Source organism: Heptranchias perlo, chromosome 23 (assembly GCF_035084215.1).
Source record: "Heptranchias perlo isolate sHepPer1 chromosome 23, sHepPer1.hap1, whole genome shotgun sequence".
In the NCBI taxonomy this organism is placed as follows: Eukaryota; Metazoa; Chordata; class Chondrichthyes; order Hexanchiformes; family Hexanchidae; genus Heptranchias; species Heptranchias perlo.
Window position 1 is genome coordinate 27731652 of NC_090347.1, and position 20340 is coordinate 27751991.

Below are 20340 nucleotides of genomic sequence, written 5' to 3' on the forward strand. Positions count from 1 at the left end.
AGCAGCAGGCACCTGCTCCTGCTCTTTTTTTTAATGACCCTGTTTTTCAAGGGATCTCTCTTTTTAAATTACCTCGTTCTGCTCTTTTGTATTTTTCCGTGCACTCTCTTTAATATTTAATGGCCTTATTATCTTCTGTTTTTGCTGGACTCGGTCATTTTTTTTATTGACCTACTTTTGTTTTCTGTTTTTATCCTGGGCTCTCTAATGTTTAATGGCCCTATTTACCTTTATTTTCTTGGCTTACTTGTTTTTGAAAAGCCCCGTTTTGGTTAGAAAAATTCTTGTGTGTGTCACAGGAGGTTCCGACAAAACCCCTACTGTTATAAACAACAACTTGCATTTAAAACAGGGCATCCTCAACTCACCATGAGCAATGCCATGGGAGATCTCAGCAGGTCAGGCAGCATCTGTGGAGAAAGAAACAGAGTTAACGTTTCAGGTTGATGACCTTTCATCAGAACTGACAAAGAGTCATCGACATGAAATGTTAACTCTGTTTCTCTCTCCACAGATGCTGTCTGATTTGCTGAGTATTTCCAGCATTTTCTGTTTTTATTCCAGATTTCCAGCATCCACAGTATTTTGCTTTGGATTTACATAAGAACATAAGAACATAAGAAATAGGAGCAGGAGTAGGCCAATCGGCCCCTCGAGCCTGCTCCACCATTCAATAAGATCATGGCTGATCTGATCCTAACCTCAAATCTAAATTCATGTCCAATTTCCTGCCCGCTCCCCGTAACCCCTAATTCCCTTTACTTCTCGGAAACTGTCTATTTCTGTTTTAAATTTAATGATGTAGCTTCCACAGCTTCCTGGGGCAGCAAATTCCACAGACCTACTACCCTCTGAGTGAAGAAGTTTCTCCTCATCTCAGTTTTGAAACAGCAGCCCCTTATTCTAAGATTATGCCCCCTAGTTCTAGTTTCACCCATCCTTGGGAACATCCTTACCGCATCCACCCGATCAAGCCCCTTCACAATCTTATATGTTTCAATAAGATCGCCTCTCATTCTTCTGAACTCCAATGAGTAGAGTTCCCAATCTACTCAACCTCTCCTCATATGTCCGCCCCCTCATCCCCGGGATTAACCGAGTGAACCTTCTTTGTACTGCCTCGAGAGCAAGTATGTCTTTTCTTAAGTATGGAGACCAAAACTGTATGCAGTATTCCAGGTGCGATCTCACCAATACCTTATATAACTGCAGCAATACCTCCCTGTTTTTATATTCTATCCCCCTAGCAATAAAAGCCAACATTCCGTTGCCATGGGAGATCTGCTAGACAGGGTTAAAAATTATCCCACGGATGGCTTTTATAGGGAAATCTGGTTGGCACAGAGATATTAACGATATCAAGAGGTTCACTAGATCGGGGTCCATAGATATTTGGTTCAAATAGAGAGATCATCAGGTTTACATTCAGATGGAGTAAAACTGAAGGTGCAAAGTCAAAGAGTGATTCAAAAATTCTAATTCAAAGAAGATGCATCATTCTTGCTACTTCAGGTTGTGAATCTGACGATCTAATTTTCAGAAGGCTAGTGCCCACTTCCAACAGCTTTGTAAAAGTGAAACTGAAATAAATCAACATGCAGATAGAGCAGGTGTACTTAGCAATTAAGATACTAAATTCAATGTTCTAGGCCACACTCAGACCACACTCCATGTGGGTTTAACAGCACAAGATTATATGAGCTCGATTTTCAAATGGTGGCCAGATGGCAGCCGGGGTGGGGGGGGGGAAGTCAGTGGGCGCGTGGCAAACCTGGATAATAAAATCTTACCCTTCCCCACGCGATCGCGAAGTAATTGATGGCAGCCGAGGTGGGGGGGGGGGGGGGGGGAAGGGGGGGGAGAGAGAGAGAGACGTCATCCGGTGCTGGAACAGAGAGTGGGGGGGAACACAAAGATCGGAGGGGGGGACGTAGATAGGGGGGGGGGGACATCGGACATCGTCGGGGGGGGGAGACATCGGGGGGTGAGACATCGGAGCAGGGAGGTGCAAGTGAAATCGTTTGATAGGTAGCTTTATTTTTTTTAAACTTTGTGAAATGTTATTTTATTTAATTAATTTAGTTTCTTGTTGCCTGATCCGGCCCTTCACACCTGGTTTCACCAGACATGAATTGGAAGCCGTGGGAAAGCCGCCCGTTTTAACTACCTACTCTGTAACAAATAAAGTACCTTAAGTACTTCCATGAGATACATTTGCTTCTTTAAATATCACCCCGCCGGCTTTAACTGCCAGCACGACTTCCGGATTCCAGAACCCCGTGTGCACACAGATGCGTCTGTGTGAGACGTGGAATTCGGCGGGTTGGAGCCGGGTTCCTTACCTTCTCTGGATTTTGCCAATTTTCGCTGCCCCCACCCACCCCCACCCCCAATGCTCCCGGAGTTTCATTTGAAAATCGAGCTCTGTATCTCCGATTTTTACTTTCCACGGGTAGTAATTTTACTGTAACATGAGTTTCACTAAATCAAAGTTCAACTTAAATAGCATTCGCTGCATCATTGAAGGATAAATTCCATTATGAATCGCTGATTGTTGACTGTGCAATGTGATAGTAAACCCCCTGCAGCACCGTTACAAATATGGTGGTATGTGAATCACTTGTCAGTTGTAAACATAAGAAATAGGAGTACGAGTAGGCCATACGGCCCCTCGAGCCTGCTCCGCCATTCAATAAGATCATGGCTGATCTTCGACCTCAACTCCACTTTCCCACCCGATCCCCATATCCCTTGATTCCCCTAGAGTCCAAAAATCTATCGATCTCAGCCTTGAATATACTCAATGACTCAGCATCCACAGCCCTCTGGGGTAGAAAATTCCAAAGAGTCACAACCCCCTCTGAGTGAAGAAATTCCTCATCTCAGTCTTAAACGGCCGACCCCTTATCCTGAGACTATGTCCCCTCGTTCTAGACTCTCCAGCTGGGGGAAACAACCTCTCAGCATCTACCCTGTCAAGCCCCCTCAGAATCTTAAATGTTTCAATGAGATCACCGCTCAGTCTTCCAAACTCCAGAGAGTATAGGCCCATTTTACTCAACCTCTCATCATAGGACAACCCTCTCATCCCAGGAATAAATCTAGTGAATCTTCGTCAGACCGCCTCTAAGACAAGTATATCCTTCCTTAGGTAAGGAAACCAAAACTGTACACAGTGCTCCAGATGTGGTCTCACCAAAGCCCTGTATAATTGTAGCAATGATGTGGAGATGCCGGTGATGGACTGGGGTTGACAATTGTAAACAATTTTACAACACCAAGTTATAGTCCAGCAATTTTATTTTAAATTCACAAGCTTTCGGAGATTTTCTCCTTCCTCAGGCAAATGTTTCAAGAGCTCCTTGAAGCCTACGCATTTATACATATTGAACAATACATGGTGTTTACAGACTGCCCCTGCAACTGCCCGTTGCCAAGGCAATCACCGTGTTCAGACAGAGAGGTGTCACCTGCAGAACCCCCGAATACACATTCAACAAAAAAACAAACAGGGAAAAAAAACAGAGAAAAAAAAACACAGAGAGAGGCAGAAGAGAGAGGCAGAGAGAGCCAGCAAATGACCCATTATATTAAAAACAGATAACATTTGTTCGCTGGTGGGGTAACGTGTAGCGTGACATGAACCCAAGATCCCGGTTGAGGCCGTCCTCATGGGTGCGGAACTTGGCTATCAATTTCTGCTCGACGATTTTGCGTTGTCGTGTGTCTCGAAGGCCGCCTTGGAGTACGCTTACCCGAAGGTCGGTGGATGAATGTCCATGACTGCTGAAGTGTTCCCCGACTGGGAGGGAACCCTCCTGTTTGGCGATTGTTGCGCGGTGTCCGTTCATCCGTTGTCGCAGCGTCTGCATGGTCTCGCCAATGTACCATGCTCTGGGGCATCCTTTCCTGCAACGTATGAGGTAGACAACGTTGGCCGAGTCACAGGAGTATGAACCATGCACCTGGTGGGTGGTGTCATCTCGTGTGATGGTGGTATCTGTGTCGATGATCTGGCATGTCTTGCAGAGGTTACCGTGGCAGGGTTGTGTGGCGTCGTGGACGCTGTTCTCTTGAAAGCTAGGTAGTTTGCTGCGAACGATGGTCTGTTTGAGGTTGGGTGGCTGTTTAAAGGCGAGTAGTGGAGGTGTGGGGATGGCCATAGCGAGGTGTTTGTCCTCATTGATGACATGTTGAAGGCTGCGGAGAACATGGCGTAGTTTCTCCGCTCCGGGGAAGTACTGGACGACAAAGGGTACTCTGTTGGTTGCGTCCCGTGTTAGTCTCCTGAGGAGGTCTATGCGATTTTTTGCTGTGGCCCGTCGGAACTGTCGATCGATGAGTCGAGCGTCCTAGTAAGAACGGGATATGACGCTCGACTCATCGATCGACAGTTCCGACGGGCCACAGCAAAAAATCGCATAGACCTCCTCAGGAGACTAACACGGGACGCAACCAACAGAGTACCCTTTGTCGTCCAGTACTTCCCCGGAGCGGAGAAACTACGCCATGTTCTCCGCAGCCTTCAACATGTCATCAATGAGGACAAACACCTCGCTATGGCCATCCCCACACCTCCACTACTCGCCTTTAAACAGCCACCCAACCTCAAACAGACCATCGTTCGCAGCAAACTACCTAGCTTTCAAGAGAACAGCGTCCACGACGCCACACAACCCTGCCACGGTAACCTCTGCAAGACATGCCAGATCATCGACACAGATACCACCATCACACGAGATGACACCACCCACCAGGTGCATGGTTCATACTCCTGTGACTCGGCCAACGTTGTCTACCTCATACGTTGCAGGAAAGGATGCCCCAGAGCATGGTACATTGGCGAGACCATGCAGACGCTGCGACAACGGATGAACGGACACCGCGCAACAATCGCCAAACAGGAGGGTTCCCTCCCAGTCGGGGAACACTTCAGCAGTCATGGACATTCATCCACCGACCTTCGGGTAAGCGTACTCCAAGGCGGCCTTCGAGACACACGACAACGCAAAATCGTCGAGCAGAAATTGATAGCCAAGTTCCGCACCCATGAGGACGGCCTCAACCGGGATCTTGGGTTCATGTCACGCTACACGTTACCCCACCAGCGAACAAATGTTATCTGTTTTTAATATAATGGGTCATTTGCTGGCTCTCTCTGCCTTCCGGATGTTTCTGCCTCTCTCTGTGTTTTTTTTTCTCTGTTTTTTTTCCCTGTTTGTTTTTTTGTTGAATGTGTATTCGGGGGTTCTGCAGGTGACACCTCTCTGTCTGAACACGGTGATTGCCTTGGCAACGGGCAGTTGCAGGGGCAGTCTGTAAACACCATGTATTGTTCAATATGTATAAATGCGTAGGCTTCAAGGTGCTCTTGAAACATTTGCCTGAGGAAGGAGAAAATCTCTGAAAGCTTGTGAATTTAAAATAAAATTGCTGGACTATAACTTGGTGTTGTAAAATTGTTTATAATTGTAGCAAGACATCCTTACTCTTGCATTCCAACCCCCTTGCAATAAAGGCCAGCATTCCATTTGCCTTCCTAATTGCTTGCTGTCCCTGCATGCTAACTTTCTGTGTTTCATGTACAAGGACACCCAAATCCTTCTCAACACCAACATTTAATAGTTTCTCATCATTTAAAACCATTCGCTTTTCTATTCCTCCTACCAAAGTGCATAACCTCACATTTCCCCATTTTATACTCCATCTGCAACCTTCTTGCCAACTCACTTAACCTGTTGATATCCTTTTCCAGACTCTTTGACCCCGATATTACCAGGGAGGCGGGATGGCAGCCGGGGGGAGGGGGGGGAACGCGGGTGACTGGGCACGTGGGTAACCCGCCCAGTAAAATCCGTCCGTTCCCCACGCGATCATGGGTAAATTGAAGCCACTTACCGTGGCTTCCGGATTTCCTGTTGTCAACCTGCGCAGCGGGCGGACTGCGCATCCGCATCACAGGTTGTCAGCTGGAGGAGCCATATTTCAAGGGGCATTCCTCCAATGCTGTTCCTGCAGCAAACAACCAAAATTACAGAATGGAACAGACCAGGGGAAAGGCTGCTCCCAGATTTACCAATGCCTCACTCCAGGTTCTACTGGATGGGGTGAGGAGGAGGAGGGATATTTTCTACCCGGTGGACGGGAGGAAGTGGCCTGCCTATGCCACCAAGAAGGCCTGGCTCGAGGTGGCAGAGGAGGTCACCAGCAGCAGCAACATCTCCTGCACATGGATCCAGTGCAGGAAGCACTTCAATGACCTAACTAGGTCAGCCAAAGTGAGTACACTTACTCATTCTCCTACACACCGTCTTCTACATCACCACCCCCAACCCACAACTCCTTCTGCACTGCCAACACTACTCTATCACATCACTCCTCACACCCACTCAAACATCATCCTCAACTTACCTGCACTTACTCACCTCCCCAGTACTCATCCCACCACTACCACTCAACCCAATCCTCATACAATGTCATGGCTCTGTCTCATACTCACCCTCTCATGCATCTCTTTCACGGTCAGCCTCACCCAAATCAATGCATTCAGCAGTTGGCTATGTCACCATCCCTCACTCACGCCTCTCTACTTTCTCCCCTTATAGGAGAAGAGAGCCCAGAATGCACAGGAGAGGGCGAAGGCCGGAGGGGGCCTGCACATCTGGTCGTCCTCACAGACATGGAGCAGGAGGCTCGGGAACTAAGCCGCACCCTCGAATGCCTGTCCGTCGGGGACGCCGAGACTGCCATCTGACAAACGGCTGGTGACAGAACTTTAACATTCAGTACTCTCAATAGCAAATCCTGTTAACATACCTTGCCATCTTCAGCACCTCAAGATCTGTCGTCATGCTTAATATTGCCTTCTGTTCTCTTACAGGGCCTTCAGCGACCACTGTGACAGCAGAGGGCGATTCCTCAGAGGACCAGCCAGCCTCTGAGGGGGCACCGTCACATCTGAGCGAGCCATCCAACAGCAAGATACACACACCTCGGTGGGTCCCCGTCCTCACTTAGTTGGGGTTGCACACGGTGAGTCACCACACACGTGAGCACGAGCAGACACTGGTGGCAGGGGCAGCTGAGGAGAGTCCGCGTCAGTGGAAACACTCTTCTCCAGGCTCTGCTCAGCTGGACACAGATGCTGAACCCTGGGGGCCATCCATGAAAAGGAGAATGATCGAGGGGCAGCAGCGCAGTTGCGAGGTGCTGGAACAAGTGCCACACGCACTCTCCACAATCGCGCAGAGAATGGAGGAGTCCAACTCCTGCATGAGTGGAATGGTGGCACAGGTACAGGAGGGAACCTCTGAGATACTGTCACAGAGACGTGAGGGCATCTGAGATAGTGTCGCAGGTAAGTGTGGGAATGTCTGCGATGGAGGGAAGGCAAGCCTCCATTGACCTTCAAGTACGGCTCACCAATGAGTCCACTGAGGTTCTGACAACGGCCCTTTGGACTCAGGGTGAGCAACATTGTGCCACCTTAAACAGGCAGGCAGATATTCTGGCACTGGCCTTACAAGGCTTCACACATGTCCTCCAAACTGTCGTCCAGCAGGATGGTAGGAGTGATGTGGGCCTAGCCCAGGAGAGGGATGATGGCGAAAGGGGACATGGAAGTGGGGACGTCACTCAAAGCACCCCCACGTCTCATCCGTTGCACCCCTCTCAACCAGTACCCGCAATGCTGCCTCCTCTCCAGGTGGCCGAGTCTGCCCCTGCACAAGTGCAGGTGGAGCAGTCTTTGGAGGGGCCCTCATGGGCACCGAAACCCACAGGGCGTCAGCCCAAAGCATCTAATCGGTTATGGCATGAACAAGAGCAACCTGCCACTACCTCTGCTGCAGCCACAGGGGATGCACCACGTAGGAGTACTCGTAAGCGTACGGCGAAGGTTTTGTGAGCACAAAGGGGATGCATAAGGGTGTTTGACGGTTTGTCATTTTTAAATTTATATTTGATTTATGTGAATGCCACATTGAATATTATTATTGTCCCCATTACTGCCACGTCTTGGCCATTCTTGACTGGCTTGTGTAATAAGTCCCTTTCATGAGGTTCACCATGAACACCCACACTTGATGTCACCCATTGGGTCACCCTACAATGGGTGTATGTGTAGTTGCACGACTATTTTGTGCAGGGGCCTGTGGCACAGCACTGTGTTGTGGAGCTCCACATGGCGGAGGTGGACAGCGTGCCTGGCGAGGCTGGTGATGTTGCTCGTCCTCGGATGAAGTGATGGATGCAGCTATGGTGCCCCCAATCCTGACGGTGTGAGTTTGAGGGGGTCTGCAAAGTAGGCAAATGTATTTGCACAACAGAGTTTAGGGTATAAATTAAGAATTTTTAGCGGAAAGACAAAGGTGTTGCAGCCAAAACTTTGTCTGAAGTGGGGACAGAGTGCCCTGCTGCAATAAATGAGGATTTCCCCCCACCTTTCAAATAATCCTTTGCATCTCCTACTGGCTGCTGGCTGAAACACACTGAGGATCCTTCAAAATTGCACCCATGCCAAAATCTCCACTCAATGAGGTCTGTCAAGTACCTCAAGTATCTGACTAACTATCTAAAGCAGCATCCCGCCGGCTTTAATTGCCGGTGGGAGTGCCGCATTCGGGAGCTGCATGCGCCCCCAAACGCGTCACTGGGGAATCCGGAGGTCAGCGGGTTGGAGCCGGGCTCCGAACCCGCTCCGGGATTCCGCCATTTTAGGAGTCCCCAACTCACCCGCTTGGCCATCCAAAAATCAGCCCCTTTGTATCCTCCTCACAGCAGCATGGTGCTGGCATTTGATATATCCCAGTGAATGGATAAGTGATCAAGATCTTAATTTTACTAAGAGAAAGCAACAAGTGCAGTTCATAAAGCCAAAGCCAGTCAGCACTGCTTTTACTATACCACATCTTGTAACATTTCTGGTCTCCAGTGAACAAGGTATACATAACATTGAATTTATTAGATAATTAAACTGATACCAGGGCATACTGAAATTACGAGAATGAATCACACGAACATATCTTTTTAACTGAGCAAATACTCATATAATCTTTTCGTGAGCAAAAGTTTTATTCCTGTGGTATAAGAGTTCAGCCATCTTGTGTTCTGCCATGGGCTGATGCCACTCAGCGAGGGCCACTGGCTGCTAGTGATGGTGGAAACAGTAAAGCTGAACTTCAATTAGGTGACACAGCTTTTACCATAGTTGCAAAACCGTACTTTGAGAAACCAGTTCTCACCAAGTGAGATCAACATACCCCAGAATACAATGGTCCTGACTTCACTAAAAAGGCATCAGCATGTGACAGAAAACAAAGGTTCTGCCTTCTCTGAGTGCGATCAGTGTACAAGAGATCACAGTGGTCCTTCCCTATCTGGCACTAGGGTCTCTGAACAATATCAGTGTGCAATGGAACACAAGTATCCTTTGCCACTGAAGTTAGATCAGTGTGTGGAAGAATACAAGAGTCACACTGTTGAGCATGTCATTCAACTACCTTTTGGCATCTTTCCTGGAATTTTTCCCCAATAAAGGTGCCCAAATACAGCAACTAATCAAGTTCTGCTTAATTAAAACTGGGAATAAAATGGTGACATGGCTGTAAGTTATCCAAAAAGTGGGACCCATGAATGTCGCAGATGGAAAGCAAGTACTTTCTAAAAATCAGAACAGCTTTATCATCCTGAATTTACTGTCAAACGTTTGGGTATGTTATTATACAATGCATGCAGCACAATCATTCCAGCTGCTAAGTCCTTCTGAATACATTGGGGATCTGAAAATTTTTGGGAGCACTGAGACTGAAAATTTTTGGGAGCACTGAGACTGAAAATTTTTGGGAGCACTGAGACTGACAGCACTTTGTTTAAGTATTAAGCAGGTCTCGGTAAGAAAACTTTAAAAAAAATCATTAAGAATTCGATGTCAAACTCCAGAAATCTCAGTTACCCCAATATCAGGTGACTTAGGGTGATGCAGGCTTGTATTTTTGCTGTAAATCTACGCCACTCCATTATTCATGTAATATTCAGGAAACTGGTGTGAACTGGTCTTTTGCATTAGGGCGGAGCTTTGCAAATGAGCAGGAGGGGGTTTTGGCAGAGGTATCTTGGAAGTGGCGCAAACGATCGAGGAAATTTGCACGTAGTGATGTTTCAACGTAAAGCCAGCATAACGCGGTTGTGGCAAATTTCCTTGAAAAAAAATGGCACAGCATTGTTCTTACGCTGTGGTTATGCTGAAACTTGTCAGGACATTTTGTGCTCACGTAAAATACCTCATAACCTCCCATGGACATCTGAACCATCTAGCCATTACAACTGCAATATTTGACAAAAAACTTCTAATTATTAAGCTTATACCAGTAATGAGGATGCTTTTCCATGCGATAAGCTTCTCTATACTCCAGTTGAATTGTTCTGTTAGTAACGTGCACTGTGTATGATTTTACTGGTATTCCCTATCACCAGAATATCCCAAATTTCACAACTATAATTGCCCCCTCCCTGCATAAAGTAATACAAAAAGACAACAATGTCATAATCAAAAAACACATCAGGGACCTATTGAGTATGATACTTATTCAATAAGGTGTAATGATGGCCACAGACACTCTTAACATTGTTATATGTGTTTTTCCATCAAGTCAGCTTGATTCCATATATCATTTGCTGATATTCCATGGTCTGTAAGAAACTACCAATGTCTTTACCTGGCAATAAGTGCTCTGTTGCTGCATAAGTCAAGACTCATTCCCTATTGATCACCGGACTTCAAGACCATATTGTCACTACTCCCCAGCTTCCTGTCCCACTCACCAGCTTTCAGCCTCAAACTTCACCTTTGGAAACTCCTAGCCCTGGACTACGGCAGCACCAGGTCTGCCAGCCCCGGACATTGCCATTGCTGTGTTCTGACGCTAGACTTCACTAATGCTGTAGGCACAAGTGGAAAGTAACAACATACAATATAAATATAGATTGGAGCCCCAATAATGGTACCATTGGAAATAATAGTTCTTTTGAAAATAATTACTTTGTACCATGTACTGGGCCTGGAGGTGGCTGAGATACTTAAAGAAAATTACTACTGTAATTTTTGCAATAATAGCAATACTGGGCCTTTGCTCCAGCTGCATACCGGGTAGGACCACATTTCATTGTCATCTTCCAGCCCCATGCCTCACTATCAACTCCTGGCCCCAAACTCTTGTTCCCTTTCAGTTCCAGCCTCCTTGCTCACTCCCCACCAGCCCGAGAGCCCCATCTGTCCCAGTCCCACTTAATCCCGGCCATTCTGTTCACTTACACCCTCCATACTCACTCCCTGCTGCTCTGCCTGATCACTGCGTCCTGGCCCTAAGCAGGCTCCTCCCTTACTGCTTACTTGCTTCTCCCTTTTCTGGCCTTCCTTTCCAGCACTGTTCTCTCCACTCTCTCTCTCAGCCCTCTCCAGGAAGGGAGTGAAGGAGCTGTGCTCTGCACTGAAGTGCAGTGGCCTTGAGCAGGGACAGACATGCAGACACAACAAAATGACACACACACCCTGGTTCCAGGTATTGAATGATCAAAGCTCTGAGTCTGATTCCAGATAGCCATGGGAGAAAGTGAGGTTAAAATTTGACCCATACGGAGAGAAAAGACAAAGGTGTGAGAGATATACAGAGTGGGAAAGAGAAGGGCAAAAAGACATATGAAGGAAGGAATGAGACAGAAATAAAAAGAGAGAGAAGCATATAGAAAGAGTGAGAAGCATATTGAAGAGAAAGGAGAAATACTGAAGGAGAGAATTATAGAAAGAGGGAGGGAGTTAGAATAGTCAGAGACAGAGATGTGCATATGAACCCCGAGATGTACATACGAACATACGACAATAACAGACAGGAAAAAAATTAGTGGTTCATCCAGCCAGTCCAAGACAACAGCAATGCCTCATGCATTACATTATAAACATTCCCCATCCCACTCGAAAGCAATATAATCTCCTGGGAGAGGCGAAAAACCAAATAAAAACCCAGCCCAATTAGGGAAAAAAAACAATCTGGAAAATTCCTCTCTGACCCCTTCATGAGATCAAAACTAGTCCAGGAGACCACTCAGGCCTTGATTAATGTCTTGCAGTACCTACCTTTTAGATGAGATGATCTCCACCCCAGCCAGAAACAGGTCCAGTTCTCGTTTGAACGGATTTAGCGAATCAGCATTCACCGCACCAGCCGGCAGCCTGTTCCACAGGTCCACTATTCTCTGGGAAAGGAACCCACTTCCTAACATCTAACTTAGTTCTGGCCTTATATAATTTGAGACTGGTTCTCCCTAAGCTATTTAGTTGACTTATGCGAGAAAGTATGTGGGAGAAATACAGGAAGGCACAGAGGGAGACAGAAGAGCCGAGGACAAACAAAGAGACAGAGAAAGGGAAACGCAAATAGTTAAAGAATGGAAAAGAAGGGAGAGTGATTCGTTTTAATTATCAGTGAATAATGCCACAGGAAAAAAGGGTACAACAGCTTAAATCTCACAAATAAAACTGGCAATGTTAGACTTCAAAAAAAAAATCATGTTTACCTTGTTCTTGCTGAATCCATGTCCAATACTAATTTTGCTAAATGTTTTCTTTGTTTTTGGATATTAGGAATGTCCACCTAAGGAATAGAAAAAAATACCATTAATTTTCTTTATGTATTCATAGCAGATTATCTGGCTGAATAAAAACGGACAACTCACTTTTGATATCATATTCCTTACCTTTCAAATTATGTTTCCCATCATATATTATGTTGAAGTCAGGTAACCTCAATGGTTAAATCAGTTAGATAAGAAACTTTCATGCTGCACACGACTTACTCCACTGTACTGTTTATTAAGTGCACCGGTATGAAACCAGTAACTCAGCTTTTCTGCAGGGACCGACGTGCCACTGATCTGTGGCGTATCAGGCCAGAATTTACTGCCAAAATAACAGCAAGTTATGTAAAAAAATCCAGCAATTTGTGGCGAGGAAGAGATACACCATGAGTTGCGAACCGTCACAAATCAAGATCCATACAAATGGGCGGAGATCTGATGTACTGCTCCCTGACCATTTTGCATCCCCATTCAACACATTCATATGAAATTACTTTGTCACGTGTTTTAATGGAGGTGTTAGTCCACCGAAAATGCCTCTGTTAAAATAGAAAAGTAATTTGATATGAACGCACTGAGGATTCATAAGGCAATGTTGCACAGCAAAATTTCTAGGCTCTAGGTTTTAGCCTCCTGCTGTAAATTGAAAAATACAGAGAAGTATTTCTCAAGTGAACTCCTTCTAATGGAGAAATGGAATTCTAATATAGCTTCCGCATTCAGAATCATGGAGCTGCATTTTAGATGTTCATCTCCATCTTGCCACCTTCCCCCTGTTTTCAAAACCCTCCTCTTTACCCATGCCTTCAGTTCCCCATCCTCTCCGTCTTTCTCTCCTTTCCCCATGCTTGTTGTCCAATGCATCCATCTCCTCCTTACAGTAAACTGCTCGAAGACGTCTTCCTGCATGTAAGGAATGCTACATAAAGAAAAGTTGTTGTTGTTGGAACAGGGCCATATGAATAATACAAATGATGCAGAAGGCCCTGTAGTTCCTTCCTTGGAGCTGATGACTCTCAGTTAGTTCTTATGATCCATGGACTATCTCTGGGTGACCCCATTTTTGGATTTTACGATCTCAACTAAACTTTGAAGACAACGCTTTTTAAGTTTTCTTTGGAACCTCAGAGAATTTACAATCTTGTGGTGAGCAATGAAGGCCCCAGTGTGACCATCTGTGACAAGAGATGCCTTCTTGCAGCTAATGAAAATAATGAAAGTTAAAATACATAAGGCCTTCTGCTGGGAACAAATGGAACTAAGAATAGTTCTGCCCACAGGCATAAAAGTGGGCCAAAATACTCGACAGAAACTTTTTCATACTCACAGCAGCAGTGTGACCGAAACTAATCCCAAAGAATGGAAATAAAAATGGAAAGACATGGCATGAGGGTAGCACACAGGGCAAAGGAGAGGAACGGAACAAAATATGTGTTTCTTCTGAATAAATATTTTGGGAATTGATAGTTTCGTGTCCACTTCGCTAATTCAGACACTGTCTGATCAGCATCCAGTATAAGACACTGGGTCTGTCGCTGACATCATTTAACGGCACACTGCTGAATATGGAGGTTTGAAATGGTGGGAAAGGGATAGAAAAATATACAAAATTTTTAAATATCTTCCACAAGTTAGCTGTATTTTTTAGTTTTTTTTTTTAAGTGCTCAAGTGGCTACTTCACATTGAAAATGCTCTCCATACACTAACTATAATAATTCTCAGTTTCTCAATTCATTTCTTATGGCCAAGTCACCTCTGCATGTTAATTTGTATGGGTCGTCATCTTGTACTAACTATGATTGCCTTGGTTCTAACCTGGGCTGGAATTCTCATCCACAATCCCCCCAAAATCTAGTCGGATCGTAGGGGAGAATGACGGCCAATGTCGGTAGTGAGGCCTACCACCTCTTCACTGGCCTGACTGGGATTTCCCTCCCAATACTGGTGGCCATTACATCTCTGCCTGCTTCATGCAAATGACGGGATGGAGCGGGGTCTGGGTCTGGGTCGTCAGCGGATTTCCCTCCCGTTCGCCCTACTTACCACCACTTCCCAGGACAGCCATGGGGAAGATGGCGGTAGGTCCCAGGAAGCGGTAGTTATGACCCTGGAGGCAAAAAGGCTTGCAGTGACCTTCCCTCCCTCCATTTCAGCCAATTACTTTCTTGTGCAGTCTGGGTCTCTGCCTGCGCCCAGTAAGATGCCAACGTATCCACCCTAGGGCGCTTCTTCCACTTTAAATGCCCAGCCAGTTCTTCTGGTTCTGCACCGGCAGTCCCGCTAAAGCACCACTGGAAATTTGCAGTTGGGCAATGGCGAGCTTGCCATGCATACTGGATGAACCCCGACCCAGGAAATTGTTTTGGGGTTCCGATAATGTCGGAGGGGCGGGTAAAAGTCCCACATTGTTGGGAGGATAATCCCAACCTTGATCTCATATACGCATAAAACTTAACATTCCGCTTTAATTCACCTATCTGGTACTACAAATTAATTTTCACTTGAGATGTGCATCTAGGCATCTTCCTCTGAATGTATTAACTAAATGGCCAGAGTACAAAACCTGTTCTGGCGAATGGTCCATATCCTAAAAGGCTAATGGGGTAGAATTTCTACGTGGGTACCCCCAATCACCCGCCTTAACTTCAGCAGAAGATGGGCGGAAGCCCAGGTGGGGGCCGTTTACGCCATTTCCACAGGGTTTCCATTGGAGTTATGACAGGGCAACAGTAGAACCCCTGAATAAATTCTATCTGCATCTGTCTTTTCTCTTCATGGATGTTGACTGACCTGCAGTCTTCTATCAACTTTTTCTGTTTTTATTTCAGATTTTCAGTATTTGCCATTTTTTTTTCTTTTTTATAGAAAGATTTCCTGGCTGTCTAGGAAAATCTCAGTGTATTTCTTACCTCTGCTAACACAAACAATGGTTCTATCACATCCCTTTCTATCTGTAGTTCAAAGAGGATGAGTTCCTGGGCTAGCCTGTCCTCTGTGTCGCCACACATCTTCAGCATCTTCCTGTTGAAAAAGAGGACACAGGCCATATTATGCATAACTTCTACTGCAAAAACAATTGTTACAAATACACCACACTATGATGCAATATATGGTTCTCTTCAGGTTTCTCCAGGTTTATTTTTAGCTTTGGAAAAAGCCGCAGGAATTTCAGTTACATATTTACAACCTTCCAGAAACAACACAAATATTATTTGTAGCATGTGTAGGGGGTCATGGGTCACTTGGGAGATTTTGAGTTAGTTTCTTTTACTAGATACAAACACAGCGTTGTACTCATCAAACTGTATGGCAGAATGGGAGTAACTGGATTGCTCTTACAAAGAGCCGGTACGGGCTTGATGGGTCGAATGGCCTCCTTCTGTGCTGTAGCCATTCTATGGTTCTATGATTCGACTAATAATTGACATTCCATTGTGTAGAGATTTGGTATGTTATAAAACCATTAAACCTGTCTGTGGAACTTTCACCCTCACAGGTTATCTGCAGGAACTCTGCTGCACACAAAAGTTTAAACAGCTTTAGTAATCACTTACTGCACCATGTTTGATGGAACATGCATTAGGCTGTGGGATATTTGTTGCCCATCAGTACTTAAAGAACTATCAGCATCATGCAAAATTGTAATAGTTTTATCCTTGTAACAATCCCTTCCACTGTACCCTATTATACCAATACATTAAACTGAGCAATCCCAATTTAATAATTCTTAAACAACAAACAATGGAAGACTATACCAAGCGAGTGAAACCCTCAGGCTCTGATACTCATAATAGAGCATGTGGCCCATTTGTTACTTACCTTTTTCAGATCCGTGGCCCTCAGTGGACCTCAGACTTCAATTTGTGTGCCTCCATTCACAGCCCGCTTGATTTTGCTGGCAGGGGGATTCCTTGTTCCCTCTCTACCAAAATCCGATTAAATGTCCATTTACCTCATTTGCTGTTCATGGGACTTTGCTATGTGTACAATGGCTGCCATGTTTGTCTGCATAACAACACTTCAAAAAGTAATTCATTGGCTGTGAAACGCTTTGAAATATCCTGAGGAGGTGATAAGATGTGACATTAACGCAATTTCTTTCTTCCTTTTGCACCCCAGTGAGAGAAAGTGATGTTATAGAGAAGTGGGACTGTCACAGCACTCCCCGGGACAAGTCTACAATTTTAATAGAAACCCTTCACTTGCGCTTTAAACATCAGCCTAACCCTGACTTTTAATAGCATCACTATGCAAAGCAAGTTGTGACAATGTCAAAAATATCTTGCGTTTTTCCTCATGGTGGCATTGTGGACAGTGAAGAAGGTTATCTAGGATTGCAACGGGATCTTGATAAATTGGGCCAGTGGGCCGATGAATGGCAGATGGAGTTTAATTTAGATAAATGTGAGGTAATGCATTTTGGTAGATCGAATCGGGCCAGGACCTACTCCGTTAATGGTAGGGCGTTGGGGAGAGTTATAGAACAAAGAGATCTAGGAGTACAGATTCATAGCTCCTTGAAAGTGGAGTCACAGGTGGATAGGGTGGTGAAGAAGGCATTCAGCATGCTTGGTTTCATTGGTCAGAACATTGAATGCAGGAGTTGGGATGTCTTGTTGAAGTTGTACAGGGCATTGGTGAGGCCACACTTGGAGTACTGTGTACAGTTCTGGTCACCCTATTATAGAAAGGATATTATTAAACTAGAAAGAGTGCAGAAAAGATTTACTAGGATGCTACCGGGACTTGATGGTTTGACTTACAGGGAGAGGTTAGACAGACTGGGACTTTATTCCCTGGAGAGTAGGAGGTTAAGGGGTGATCTTATAGAAGTCTATAAAATAATGAGGGGCATAGATAAGGTCGATAGTCAAAATCTTTTCCCAAAGGTAGGGGAGTCTATAACGAGGGGGCACAGATTTAAGGTGAGAGGGGAGAGATACAAAAGGATCCAGAGGGGCAATTTTTTCACTCAAAGGGTGGTGAGTGTCTGGAACGAGCTGCCAGAGGCAGTAGTAGAGGCGGGTACAATTTTGTCTTTTAAAAAGCATTTGGACAGTTACATGGGGAAGATGGGTATCGAGGGATATGGGCCAAGTGCAGGCAATTGGGACTAGCTTAGTGGTATAAACTGGGCGACATGGACATGTTGGGCCGAAGGGCCTGTTTCCATGTTGTAACTTCTATGATTCTATGATTCTATGATTCTATGATTCTATATCTCTTTTACTCATTAGCAGAAAATCCCTGTGCAAGCTGATATACAGTGCAGATCTAAAAAATAATTAGAAAGTACAGGCCTCCTCATGTACACTTTGTTAAAATGTATAGAGGCTGACAGGACCCTTCAATATGATGAAAATGAGTTCTGACAGCAAGGCCTGCAGCTATAGAGACCAAGATCATTTTACTCTTGGCTTGGCATCATTCTCTACATACAGTATAAAACTTCTAGCTTCATGCAAATACTAACAATGGAGTATTCAGCTTGGCCAAAACTAACAAAATGTATCATACAGGGTGGGTCCAACTCAAACCTGGCCTACAAACTGTGCACCAACTTTGGATTTTTAACGACCGAGCTTAATTTTTAGATGCCTCAACCCAAAACTTATTTTGTCTTTTTGTTTGTAAGTACTTTAAGATATTTTAACAGTGTGATACTAACTTGGGCCTTATGCTTAAATTATAGTGCACCACATGTCTGAGACTGTTAGCGCTACAGTGCGACTCACAACCATCAGCATCAGAATTGTTCAGGAGCTTTAAATTACAATCCAACAGTCAGGAGGGAGCTCTGCTTCTGGATGGTAAATTTCAAATATTATTTTTTGAAGCACAAGAAGGAGCATTCAAATGCTGAAAATGTTAAAGAAAACCCCTCTCCTTAAGGTTGCAAAATACTCTACCGGTCTAATGGATCCCTTGAGCACTTATTAAACCCAGTTTGACATAACATTAGAATTTCACTCAATGCAGTGTTGAGTCCAAATGTTATGAGATAGCCTCTACAAATGGATCTCACAGAACTGTATTCTGGAAACCACTTCACAGCAAATTAAAAGTAGTAGAATAACTGCACCCTTAAAAGTATTCTGCATGAACGACAATTGTCCGGTTAGGTTTGATTTTTCTTTATTGTTCTTTCCCTATTGGTCATAAAGTAAGGGGTGGACTGTGATGAAGGAAAGGTTTCTTCACTGTATCCAAAGAAAGTATGGTGCGTGTACATAGAAATGCAATGTGACACCAGTTATACCGCCCAACAAGCACAACATCAATAACTCAACTACATGTTATTCTCCGTACAATACAATGTAATCGAGTCAGCTTTCAGAGTCTGGGCTGATGGCAAGATACCTCGTCATTGGCTGGGACTTGGAAAATTAAGGCTAAGATATAGAGATCTAAGCATGAAGTATTAAAGGCAAACTTGTATATTTAATGGAATGATACAAACTGCCAAGAGGTCATTTATGCATGATATTTAATAAATGTGTATGTTCAACGGAGTCAGAGGTCCAAGCTGTTTAACTTGATTATTTTAATCAAATACTTATATCCTGTTTGTATGTTTTTTCATGGTACATTAGAATGGTAAGAGCAAGAGAGATTTTTAAGATACTTATAACATCAGTGTAACTATTGATTTTGTCAGAACAAACCTTTTCAAAAAATAAAAAGGAGAAGGATTTGAGCAGTTTTAGAGTAATTTCCTGAAGGTAGCTTATGTTTAGCCGCCCGCTTGTTACATGGAGATGTTACAAATATAAGTTGGCAGGACAAAAAAGACATTTCAGCCCATACAGCTTAGTCGGTCATTCAGGTCGTGTCCCAGAACCCAATCTGACCATATTTAATTTTTTTCCCATTCCAAATTCATACCTTTACACTCACTGCTGAACCAGGAATTAATCCAGTTAGCATCTGAATGTTTAAATTGAGGCAGTGTTTACTGTACTGGAGCTGAAAAAATCTGAGCTATAATACACTGTAAAATTTCAGGTAGTTATCATCTTTGTTACACACTGACCGCTACTGATAATTAAGTTAGTTTTTAAAATTGAGTTATGAAACAATTTGGGGGGTTGCCCTATATTTCCAGTGATGGGGATCACAGATTAATACTGGAGTGTCCTATCTTCCCTTATCAGAATATAATTATCATGTATTAACTGATATGTAAATAGGATTAAGCACATGGAACTCTGTGGTCAATTACATAGCATCTACAACATCAAAAAAAAGTACTTTAAAGCCTTACCCTAGCAAAGAATCTTCACCCAGGATAGTAGAGCCTTCCACTAAACACTGTGCTAATGTTGTTAATGGTAGCTTTTTCTGTGGACAAGACCAATATGGTTACCAGTCAGATCTTAGGTATAACTACGATGAAACACACTACCAATACAAGCAAAATTTATAACAAGCTAACTGATTCTCCATGTCATTCCTCATAGGTGGCCTGGGGTCAGGTGCACAGTTTGTGATGTTTAGCAGTTAAAATGCAGCTTTGTTTAGCCTGATCTGTCCCTTTATGGCCACGGCTCAAAAGAAGTGATGTTAATAGGTGCATCTCGAGGTCAATTCAAAATTAATTGCTGAGGGAAGATTATGCAGATTGGCAGCTCTCTCCAGCTCCCATTCTTGAGGACAGACTAGGTCATCAAAGTAAGAAAAACCAGGAGGAAATGGTTTCCTTTCTCTCT

The 20340-nt window shown here is 44.5% G+C and overlaps 1 protein-coding gene across 11 annotated transcripts in view; it reads right to left on the bottom strand.

Moving 5' to 3' along the window:
• The window catches only part of arhgap44a (Rho GTPase activating protein 44a), a 290103-nt gene that overhangs the window by 94169 nt on the left and 175594 nt on the right, over positions 1–20340 (bottom strand). For all 11 annotated transcript variants that reach the window (XM_068004269.1, XM_068004262.1, XM_068004263.1 and 8 more), the window contains 3 exons: positions 19896–19972; positions 15541–15652; positions 12571–12647 (listed from right to left, as the gene is read on the bottom strand). In XM_068004269.1, coding sequence (XP_067860370.1) covers positions 12571–12647; positions 15541–15652; positions 19896–19972 — 266 coding nt within the window. The remainder of the gene's footprint in view (positions 1–12570; positions 12648–15540; positions 15653–19895; positions 19973–20340) is intronic.